At 44.1% G+C, this 12,257-nt stretch overlaps 1 protein-coding gene across 2 annotated transcripts in view; it reads left to right on the plus strand.

Annotated features, from left to right (window-relative positions):
* trrap (transformation/transcription domain-associated protein) overlaps positions 1-12,257 on the plus strand; it is a 76,878-nt gene that overhangs the window by 28,230 nt on the left and 36,391 nt on the right. For both annotated transcript variants that reach the window (XM_070990154.1, XM_070990155.1), the window contains 9 exons: positions 1,815-1,973; positions 2,125-2,259; positions 3,575-3,685; positions 4,522-4,668; positions 6,702-6,915; positions 7,175-7,303; positions 8,237-8,386; positions 10,073-10,272; positions 10,687-10,808. In XM_070990154.1, coding sequence (XP_070846255.1) covers positions 1,815-1,973; positions 2,125-2,259; positions 3,575-3,685; positions 4,522-4,668; positions 6,702-6,915; positions 7,175-7,303; positions 8,237-8,386; positions 10,073-10,272; positions 10,687-10,808 — 1,367 coding nt within the window. The remainder of the gene's footprint in view (positions 1-1,814; positions 1,974-2,124; positions 2,260-3,574; positions 3,686-4,521; positions 4,669-6,701; positions 6,916-7,174; positions 7,304-8,236; positions 8,387-10,072; positions 10,273-10,686; positions 10,809-12,257) is intronic.

A 12,257-nucleotide genomic window follows, 5' to 3' on the forward strand; every position in this document is an offset into this window, starting at 1 on the left:
TCCACAGCTATTTGTTGCCGCTGCCAGCTCCCTGCTCAGCGTGCCATCGGCGACTGCAGGGAACCACATGGGGAAAAACAGTTGAGAAGCTATTTTTGCTGATTATCTGAGTGCCCTGAATTATGTGATGCCTCTTAACCAGCCCTAATGGGAATGGAGCATCGTCATTAAAAGTTGGATTATCTTCTGTGGCCCAATTAATAGTTTTTTGATATTAGTTAGTTAACTGAATTTGAGTTTCATTTTGCCAGTAGCAACGATGGTGGTGTTGCTGCTGCCTAGTCAAAAGCTGGGTCATTCATCACTGGGCAGGGTAGCTCATGGCAACCGCCCGCTGCCTGTAATCGCCTTAATGCAGATACATTCCCAGGCACACCCTTCTCAGCGATGATCAGCAGAGTCAAAGTGTGCCTAGTCTGTTCACACGTCAACATTCAACAAAGGATCATTGGCCTTTATGTTCGCCTTCGTCCTTAAACTTCACAGACACTTTCTGCCCTCTCGCTCCTTCAGCTGATGTTCGCCGCCTCGTCGGTCAGAAAGTGACAGTCTCTTAGCAAAAGACTGACATTTTCCTCAGCTCCTCTCTCTGTCTCACTGATAGGCTGCTCTCACTGGGCCAGAGCCTAATCTAATGTAATCACATCAGCATAATTACACTGGGGAGTAGATAATGACAGACAGATGAGAGACTTTGTGCGTGTGTGTGTTTGATAAAGAAATAGAGAGACTGTGTGTGTGTTTGTCTGTGTGCACATGTGATGGACAGGGCTTAGCCACTCTGTCATTAAGGGGCTGTGAAGCCCTGCTCTATCGACTATAATTACCCTCAGAGTGAGAAGCTTTAATATTCTTTGACACTGGCAACAGCCCTCAGATAGACATCTCATCTCTTGCTCTTTTGTCTGCGTGCGTCTGTGTGTTTGAGAGTCCCAGTGCAGTTTGCGATGAAGCTGAGTGACTCTTGAGTGTGACACTCGAGAGTGTGAATTCTTGGGGCTAAGTGTGTGTCATCATGTCCTTGAGACTAAGTGGGAATATGACTTCAGAGTTCGCCTCTTCTGACTTGGTGTCTTAAAGTGATTGAGCACCCCGTTTAACTTTGCATGCATTATCAACCCTGAAACTAGAGCAAAGTATAAGCATTGTAGAAAAAAATCACATCGCGATGATAGTGATGATAATGATGCTCTGTGGTGCAGGCTAACTGGATGTCTCGCAGCGTGATGGAGCTGAACTGGGGCAGGGTTGTAGTCAGTTCATAGTTTTCTCAGTGATTTGATTTGTAGGCATTTGAACAAGCAGGGTCTTCTTAAGCTTGGTTCTAGAGGAAGAATGACATAACAATAAGGATGCAGTGTGTTTTTGAGATACATGGACTGGTCACAGGTCTCACTCTCATTATTGTTTGGGATGGTTGTTAAGGCAGTGGAGGCCAGTCTGATTTATATGTGATGATACTGGCAAGACAGTCCATTTAACATGAAGTTGAGGGAAGGCAGAGGTTCTCCTCATCTGTTGTGGATGCTCTGAGAACACGTCTGTCAAACCAGTAATAGACTGAAATATCAACACCAATGTGAAATGTGAAGTACAAAATGCATCGCTCTTTTCACAGTCTTCCACACTTTGATTCTGCATCTGCTTTGTCATCTGCTCAGCCTTGCTGGGCGTCATTGCTCATGTGTTTTGTTTATTTTTAACTTTGCCATTGGCATCAGTGACCATCTGCCATTGGTGATTTGGTAATTGTGAATAATTATTCATTTTAAATGTTACCTCTGAAACATTTACTTACCGCATTCTCTTTCCAGGTGTACTACCCTGTGCGCCACCACCTGGTGCAGCACATGATCAGTGCAATGCAGCGTCTGGGCTTCACCCCCAGTGTGACCATAGAGCAAAGGAAACTGGCTGTGGACCTGGCCGAGGTGGTCATCAAATGGGAGTTACAGAGGATCAAAGACCAGCAGGTGTGTTCATGGATTGTCATAAATATACACTCAGGACTCGTAATCCTATAGAAGATGGGCAGAAATCTTGAACAGATGATCACATATGTTTCATTCTGTAAACTCAAATTAGTCACGTTCACCTCTATCCTCCCTCTCTTCGATGTGGCAGCCGGAGTCCGAGGCTGAAGTAGCTGGCGGTGAAGGGACTAGCGGTGGTGCTGTGAAAAGAGGACTGTCTCTGGAAGCCGCTACTGCTGGACAGGACGTGAAGAGGTTCCGCACAGCAACTGGAGCTGCTTCCACGGTGAGCTCAATCCACCATCAGTCAGCGGCCAGCAGCGTGTGGCTGAGAGCTCCTGTGCCCAGGCACTTGAGCCTGGCTTGACTGGACAGTGGTTCATTATCTGTGTTATATTTTACACCCTCCAAAATTAACAGCTGCATGTTTTTACCTTTACCTGGCTGTCCATGTGTTTCACACTTCTCTGAATGACTGCAAAACAGTTTGAAAGATACTTTGATCAAACAGCCACTTTTACATCTGTCTGAGACAACAGGAGATGACAGCATGGTTGATGTCGTTGTCTTAATCCATTGTTCCTTACAACAGCATTGCAGCCTCACATCTGTTTCATCTCGAGTCCCACTGTGATCTGTTGTTTTTGCAGTCTCAAAGCTGGGTGAGATGCCTTTGTTGTGAGAAGTGCCTGTTCAAAGTTGATGAATAACGCTGTGATCAACCTCTGATACATGCAAAAACTAATCTTTCAAAAGACCATTTGTGTTTAGAATAAAAACTTTGAAATTGTCTGTTAGCTCCATTAGCTTGCTATCACAGCCCCCCAGGTTTTTTGTTAGGTACCCTAACGATGCTGCCTCACTGCACCTGTAGGCCCACCAGTCAAATGCATGTGTGAGTGGCTGTGTTTTGTGGACTGGGCAGCCACGATTGGTGTGTTTATTTATTTGCCTCACCTACTGTGCAGTGATATTTCCCTTGATGAATTTTGGTATTCATAATATATCTATATTTAGTAACAACGGTACTCATGATCCCAAACCCTGATGAATTAGTACTTGTGTACTAAAACTGGTGTTTATTTTGTATTTAATGCAGCATAAGTAGCTTAATAGCACTTTGACTGCCTCTATCTGCATACAGCATCCTGCAAAACAATTCAGATCAGATTGTGCAGTTTAAGATCAATTGTTTTTTATCACAATGTGTTAAAAATAACCAATTCGAACACAAGTCTTAGTAGTTGCAGTCGTAATGACAGTGTTATTTCAAGCCTCTTTTGTCTGATGTCAGGAGAAAAATGCAATAGCAGCATTTGTTTGTGCTTGAGCTGAGGAAAAGTTAATTGCTCAGAAAGTTGCCAGGATAGTTATCAGAAAATCATAGCTACCGCCTACTTTTCAGACTTTGTGTGGGCTCTTTGATATTCCCTCCTGAGTGAGGACTCTGCACAGCATTTGCTCTGCTGTCCAAGAGTTTTTATAATGATGTCTGATACGTTTCTTAAACTGAAAGTTTCAAATCTTATTTGCTTATAGAATCTGTCTCTGTGTTCAAACAAAAAAGCTGCTGTATCAACACATATGATGTTTGTGTCTAGGTGTTTGGCCGCAGCCAGTCCATGCCAGGTACAGAGACAATGCTCACCAAGCCTGTGGAGAAACAACATACGGACACAGTGGTCAACTTCCTCATCAGGATCGCATGCCAGGTAACACCTCCACTGACACACACACACACACACACACACACACACACACACACACACACACACACACACACACACACACACACACACACACACACACACACACACACACAAAGCTCTCCCTCTCCCTCCCTCCCTCACACACCAGGTACAGTTCTGCCATCCTTAGCGCCTGCCAGGTAGGACGCAACTATCCTAACCCTTCAATGGTGAAGGTGGGACGCACCTGGTGGCTGTCCTAAACGCATCTCTACACACACACACACACACACACACACACACACACACACACACACACACACACACACACACACACAGAGTCCATTATGTGTCTCCTCACACAGCTGTCCCTTGGTCTAGTGGCAGTGATGACCTTGGTTACAGGCCTGAAATAGACTGTTGAGACGTCACTCACCTTGACTTTTCCTACTTTCTTTTTTGAGCCAAGTTCCATTCTCACTGTTCATCCAACCATCTCTGTTGAATATAACCTTCTGTATGACTGCTCGGGATCACTCACTGCTCAGAGCCTAGTCCAAAGAAACAAAATATGTTCTTTGTATTCCCCTTGATAGCAGTGCACTGTGGTATTAAATTGGACCTTGAAGAATTTTATCTTTTCACTGGTCCGAGGGATTACCATCGACCAAAGAACACCACACCTAAGACTCACAGGGATTCATATTCTTGCTCAAGGACATTTCTGGTGACAGTCTGTGTCTCCTTTGGCCCTATGTGATTTCACACTTCGTCAGGACACCATTGTGACATTGAGGATGAAGACCCATTGTCGTTGTTATTGATAATGATCCCAACCTTCCTGCCTGTCTCCTGTCTAGGTTAACGACAGCACTAATGTGGCTGGATCTCCGGGGGAGCTGCTGTCCCGTCGCTGTGTTAGCCTGATGAAGTCTGCCCTCAGGCCTGAGATGTGGCCTCGCGCTGAGCTCAAGCTACAGTGGTTTGACAAGCTGCTTATGACAGTGGTAAGACGGCATATGCCTTCAGAATGACTCCGCCAGTCATTATGTACCTTATTAAACTTCCCTTTATGTTTTATATAGCCACATTCATGCTTGCGTTGTGCTAAGTCATTGTTACTGCACTGCATTTCCCAGAGGTCACTTGTATCCAGGTCCTTGGATTTTTTACTGATGAATTTGAACTTTCTGAAAGTGCCTGGCTACTCTTTTCTGTTTTGTTTTTTTTGTTTTTTTTTTTATTTCTTTTCTTTGGAGCCCAAAAAATGCATTTATGTGAGCATGTCACTGATTTAAGTTGGTAGTGCAAGTGTATGTGTTTTAGGCAAACCAGTTTGAATATAATTCAGAATATTCAGGCTTGTTGTTACAGCTCCAAGCAATAAGCAGCAAACAGTAAAGGACAACGAATGCGTTTCTGCTGTTTGCCTTCCCAGAAACTGCCGAAATTTCCCTGTCCCTGCTTAAGCTCTGTCGTAGTGTTTGCTCTAACGTCTCAGAGTCCTTTGTCTGTTATCAGTAATACATGAAGTGAGGCGCCAGCCACCATAATGACAAAATAATGACAGTGGTGAGATAACAGGAGTCTATCCGGGTTGGCCTGTGCCTTCTCCTTCAACCCCCACCCCTCTTCATCCTAAACTCCTCATCCTTGCCTTCTGTATCGCCCCACTGTGCCTCTCTGCATCTGTCCTCGCCTTTCCTTGTGTCTCTTGCCACCACTACCTCCTCTCATCTCTTCTTTTCTCTTCAGCCTCTTATCAGAGCCTCTCTTCTTTCTCTCTCCTTTTATCTGTTGCTGCTCTCCTTCTCAACTCATCTCTCTGGTCTGATTCAGAGCCACTGTTCAGACAAGGTTATCGCCATACGCTGGCAATTGTCACGTACTTCCCTTGTTCCCTTTTGGGGATCACTGAATCGGCCTTTCTTTCTACCTATGTGCACACATGCATGTGCGCGCGCACACACACGTTTGGTTTTTATCACTTTTGGGGACACTACATAGACTTACATTTCCTGGAGACTTACACTAAGCATAATCATAACCACTACTTGCATAACCCTTACCCTAACCTTAACCTAAAACTAACCTTACCCTAACCTTAACTCCAGTCTTCATCCTAAAATTTAATGATTTACATTATGGGGACTTGCATTTTGTCCCCACAAGTACAGCAAGTCCCCACAGTGTGATTGCGTAAACGGATTTATGTCCCACAATGTGAGCAATACATGAGCACAAACACACCTACACACACACCCAATCAGCCCCTCCACATCCCATGGGAATGTTCTGACAAACAAGGCTTTCTCTAGGTCTAATGCAGATGCGCATACACGAACCCTGTCCCCTCGGGAGCATGCTCTACCTGGCAAGCCATCTCACTCCGACTAATGAACGATGCTCTAAATCGGATTACCTTTTATCATCTCATTGTACTGGCATGACAGTGATTAAGAGTCAGGAGGAGTGGCGTGAGAGGGCAAATAAGGAGGGGCAGGGGACATGCACACAAAACATGCACACAATCCCACGCACATACATGCATATGCCCTATCTGCATGACTCCAGAGAAGAGGTCCTGTCCTGTTAATACAGTACCAAATCAATACTACCCTAATATCTACCAGGAGCCTTATCACAAGAGTCACCTTGTTCATTAGCCAAGATTAGTGCCATGGATCTGTCCCAGATTATCCTCTTGGCCCTGCCAACGTTGTAAACCTTGATTGCAATTTAGACAACATTAGGACCCGATGCTGGCCATTGATCTTTGGTTTAGCAGCGCTTGGTGCTTTTGTGTGAGAAATACCTCTGTGTGGAATATTGATTTCTGAGTTGTCTGGAATTTATATGGCACAAAAACTTGAATGATTAATGCATCTGCTGATGAATTTGCACTACAGTTTTTCTTGCTTTGTTTTAGGGTTGTATACCCACGTCTGAAACCACGAGCCTGCATATTTCCCTTGATACGGGGATCACATTTATTAGTTTGTAACAAAAACTGACTGGCTTCTCCTCTGTGTCCTCTCAGGAGCAGCCAGCACAGGCTAACATCTCCAACATCTGTACTGGACTGGAGATTCTTTGCTTCCTTCTGACCGTGCTGCAGTCCCCAGCCATCCTGGCCCATTTTAAACCCCTCCAGCGGGGCATCGCTGCATGCATGACCTGTGGCAACACCAAAGTCCTGCGAGCCGTCCACTCTCTCCTCTCTCGCCTCATGAGCATCTTCCCCACTGAGCCCAGTAAGTTGCCAGTGCTTAATCCCTCAATTCTAACTAGAACTTAATTAGGGCAGCTATGCCTGTAAACTCCAGAAAGCACTGCATATCTGAGTTGGTCAAGGAATTGTTAACTCCCTTCTGTGCTCATTGAAGACATGCCAAAATATTTGGACCATTGCTCTGTTGATTGATGCTCATCATCCCATGTGCTGAAAGCAAAGTATTGATTTAGATTCTCAGCTTTTCTTTGTTTGAAGCAAACACTGCTCTCTCCCACTAGGCACATCAACGGTGGCGTCTAAGTATGAAGAATTGGAGTGTCTGTATGCTGCTGTGGGCAAGGTCATCTATGAGGGACTTACCAACTATGAAAAAGCCACAAGCAACACTAACCCAACACAGCTCTTTGGTAAGACCCTTTTTGCTCTGCTGCTCTCACTTTGGTGCTCATAAACCATGTCTTTTTAAAAAGATATTTTTTACACTCCCACACTTTTCCCTACAAAGCCAAGCTACCTCAGTCACTTTTAGCAATTAAAGCCAGTGAGTGCGTCGTTAAAATGTAAGCCGATGGGGCCTGCTGCTCGGCCCAACATCTGGTCTGTTTAAACGGAGGCCACAGTCCAGCGGTTTGGGAAAGGTTGTCTTGGGAAGGGTTTCTGCTTTTGGCCACCCTCCCTTGATGAACATTACTGTTATCCTCCCAGATGTCACAGGGTATTTATGGATAAAGCTTGCATCAAAGCTTATTTCAAGCAGACAGTTGTTTGATTTCTCTTTCTTTTATTTGAAATATACAGTAGCTTTCTAAATAGAGGGCGCACAATGTGACAAATGGCTACTGGAAAACAGTCTGAAGGTAATGCTATTTGATACGGTTTCCCAAAATGGCAGTTGTTGTCAATAAAAACCTTTTGGTATCCTGCTGTCACAGAGACATACTAGTGATATGATCGGGGGTGACATTTTAACATTTGTCTCCCCTCCAGAGAGCACCAACAGGAGGGCACATTACTCATATCTATCGCTGCATGTATGACACTGTGGAGCTTTTGTTAGATTGCCTCAAAAAAGGTCTGTCATGCTGCGTGAATGAACGTATGATGACTGCAGGTGTGTGTGTGTGTGTGTGTGTGTGTGTGTGTGTGTGTGTGTGTGTGTGTGTGTGTGTGTGTGTGTGTGTGTGTGTGTGTGTGTGTGTGTGTGTGTGTGTGTGTGTGTGTGTGTGTGTGTGTGTGTGTGTCTCTGTTACCTTACCCCACGGAGGGTGGGGGCTCCAGTCAGATTATTGTTTCCCATGGTTTCCACCCTTCATCCTTCATCCCCTTCATTTGTCTTCCAGGGACACTGATGATCTTGAAGTCAGCTTGCAGCTACAATGCCAGCTACATCGACCGCCTCATCTCGGTGTTTATGCGCTCACTACAGAAGATGGTGCGGGAACACCTGAGCCCCCAGCAGGCCAACCCAGGGGTCACCGAAACCAACACGGGTACATGCATGGATGTGAATTGATCACATACAAGTACTCTTGACACATGTATAAGAAATGTACAGCATATATGTATAGCTTTGAATTTGGCTTTTAATAAATACAAGTTTTGCAGTCAGCTAGTAATACAAAATAGATTCTGACCATTACATTAAAACACAGTCAACTAAAACTCATTGTTTGGTAAATAAAGAGGGGCAAGCATTAGCCGCTAGGCAATCTCAGCAATTAAATATAGAACTCAGATACACTTTAGCATGAATTAAAAACTGTGCACATACTCATGTCTCCACACGAACTCCAACACGAGTCACAGCTGCTTTATCATTCCCATATCCCCATTTCTCCCAGTATCTCTCCCTGTGTGGCTCAATGATTGAACCCACTTCTTGAGTTCACCGTAAGCGCACAGAGGTCCACTGAACTGTGTGCCAGACATCAACTACCATTTCAGTTGAAGTTATTCTGCAAGGCTGCATTTACATCAGGCTCACATTATCAGGAATGCTAGTGTTTCCGAAACTCTGATCCAACAAGGGGTTGACTGTGTTTGAGGTCAGTTGTACACAACACATGCACACTCACATGGCGACCTTCCCCATTCTCCGTTAGAGCTCAGATATCCATTGTATCTTAGCAGTGCCTGGCTCCATACAAAGACGCTATCAAAGGTGCTATATCAATGGCTGCAGCTGTGTTCTCAATAGCTGACTTGGTCTGGGGAGACCCACTCTACAGATAGTCTGGTTTCACAGGGAATGTTTCACAGAGTAGTTCCCACCCTGTATTGTCTCTTAATGTCTCGCTTGATAAAGCAAACAGATGGTCACCTTGTGCCCTTTTCCTGTTGGTTTGAAAAGGTAGACACTGTTTGACGCGGAATCTCTTGACCATTTGCCTTGTACAACAATCAGCAAGGGTAAAGGGAAGAAGTTCACTAGTTTGAGCTTTGCTGTTTAAGTGCTTTAGTTTGTTTAGCTTTCTCATGGCTATTACAAAATCTATCAAGGTTCCCTGTGCACTTTCTTCCCTGCGCCTGGCTTCACCAGGTTTAAAGAAGTCAGGCAGTACATAATTCCTGTTGCTACTTCTCAGATGGGAGGTAATGGCTGTAAGATGCTATCAGCACTTTAAATGGGCCTCTAATGACTATATCAGGAAACACGGGCATTTACCCTCCACTAGGCGCAGTTATAGTCACTAAGACCAAAGGCTATCTGACCAGAAAGGTCTTTGCCTCTAAAGATTGTTCATGTGTCACTAATCTTATAAGCTTAACTGAAGTAGTTCTATCCTGATTGTATTGAAACCGTTTAGTTGTATCACTATGTTATCCCTATGAAAGAAAAATATATATACGAAGGCACGGCTCACATCGCAAATGCTGAATTGGTGAGCGTAAATGGGTTCAAGGCCAGCTTGGCTCTTAAGAAAATAGGACACAAGGTGAGACTTCATTTTCTGTTAAAGCTCTTTTTAGAGGAGCACAAAAAGACCTGCCTAGCTGATATTGAAGACAAGCTCAACCTTGGTGGCTTTGATGTTTATTATTTGAACTACAATTTATCTACAAATGTCAACAAATACCTCTTATCAGTATAAATCCTAAAATTGCAAATATTATCTTTCTTGGTAGCTAGTTTGCCTGCGTCCTGCCTCTGACCATTAACCTCTCTCCTCTCATAGTGACCAGTGAGTTGGTAATGCTGAGTCTCGACCTGGTGAAGACTCGGCTGTCTGTCATGAGCATGGAGATGAGGAAGAACTTCATCCAGGTCATCCTCACGTCGCTGATTGAGAAATCACCTGACCCCAAAATCCTCCGTGCTGTGGTCAAAATTGTCGAGGAGTGGGTGAAAAACAATTCTCCTATGGCTGCCAATCAGGTAAGAAGGAGGCTTTTGTCTGTGAGGCAGCTCAGTGTGTTTGAACATCTACAAATATGATGTGCACAAACACATAGAAATGCATGATTCATGATCACATTATTTCTTTGATAATAGCAGGTGTGAATCAGAGAACTGAATCAGCAAAGTAAGTTTTAAAATGTGTGCATCCTTTGGACAAACAACAAGCAAAGCACATTTCCTAACCCCAGTGAGGTTAACATTAGCATAATACCCTCAGATTTGTCTTTGGTCTTTATTTTCTTTTAAGCTGGAGAAGTAGAGTAAGCAGTAAAGAACCGAGGTGGACAGATCTTCCATCTTCCTGCCTTTTGTCTCTTTAGTTTTCGTAACACCCCTTCCATGATCTCTCCTTTCTAACTAACATCCCTTTTTTTCGCCTCCACCTTTCAGATGCCCAACCTGCGCGAGAAGTCCATCTTGCTGGTGAAGATGATGACCTACATAGAGAAACGTTTTCCCGATGAACTTGAGTTAAACGCCCAGTTCTTGGACCTCGTTAATTACGTCTACAGGTAATTACCGTCATTCATCACATGGCCAAATGGCCGTGCCGCCGACGCCATGCCGCCCTTGCATCCATCTTACCAGAGGGGGATGAAGGTCAGGGGTTTGAGGCGAGGGAAAGACACAGGAGGTTGGGTCAAGGAGCAGTGGAAAATGGAGATGAGAGATGAGGTTGAGGGGGTTTGAAGCATGAGTGGTGTACCTTTTTTTTTTTTGGATGGAAGTGGATACTCAGTTGGTGATATTTGGAATCTGAGGATTTAATTTATAGAAACTGAAGCCATAGATGGACAAAATGCAGGGAATAGGAGTGTGGCATTGTGCAGAAGGGGTCAGCAAGACAGCAGGTAGCGATAGAGATAGATAATGTGCCACAGTCTTTCATAAGGCTACAGTAGTGTCGGCCCTCATGACAGGACACACAGCAGGTCGGGGCCAGAGGGGAGAGACTGTCTTACTGCCTGATATTCATCAACCATGGCCCTCTTTGTCTTCCCATCTTACACACATGCACATTTAATCAGCCAAATGCACCCTGTATCCCTCCACCCCATCTGCCCCACATGTCAAAAGATTTCAAACGAGAAGTAAAGCCGTGATGGACAGCAAGTAATGATAATGGGATGATAAAGCAGCTGTGCCAGAACAATGTGTGATTAAGCGAATAGCTCAAATAGGGGCAATGTGCAGCTGTGGTGGCCTCGCCTTTGTTGTCGCTTTAATCCCACCTTCCCTCTCTCCTTCTGTTAGGTGAATCGCACCCACGAGGCTCATTCAGTGCAGCAGGATGATGTAGAAATGATGGCATTTGTTATTTAAGTGTTAATGCGTGACCGTTAGTGCTTTACTATCACTGGAGCCTCCACATCAAAGATACTTAATTTCACCCAATATTCACTGTTAACTGCCATCTCCTCACACTTCAGTGATCCTCAGTACTAAATTACACGCTGTTTAAACATGCTGGCACCTTGCACTTGAATGTTGCTGTGAGATTACGTTCTGTGCTTGTAGTATGTTTGGAATCCTACCTGCCTGCTTGAGTGCCAGATTTGTAAATAACTCCTTAATCCCAAGCGAGATTGGTTCAATTGTATTCTGCTAATTAGTAGTATGTGTAATTATGTCTACACTTACACAGATATTAGCTGTAAAAATCAATTACTTTCATAGTATTCTTTGTTTTTTTGGACAGTTAATTGAGCAAAAATTTAAAATAGAGAGAAAAAAGAGAAAGACTGCATATCCAGACTCTTTAAAGTTAGTATTAGTTTTCTTGTACAAAAACATACTATATCATAATCACTAATATCAACATATACATATGCACCTAACAGAGGTAAAAGTCTTTACAAACAATCAATATGTTTGAAGCTGAGTGTTGTCTCAGTGAGTGTTGGCATACATCACTGCTCGTCTCTTGACCTGCCACTCGGCCCTCAGTTGTATAAAAGTTA

The sequence above is a fragment of the Chaetodon trifascialis genome, chromosome 21 (assembly GCF_039877785.1).
Source record: "Chaetodon trifascialis isolate fChaTrf1 chromosome 21, fChaTrf1.hap1, whole genome shotgun sequence".
In the NCBI taxonomy this organism is placed as follows: Eukaryota; Metazoa; Chordata; class Actinopteri; order Chaetodontiformes; family Chaetodontidae; genus Chaetodon; species Chaetodon trifascialis.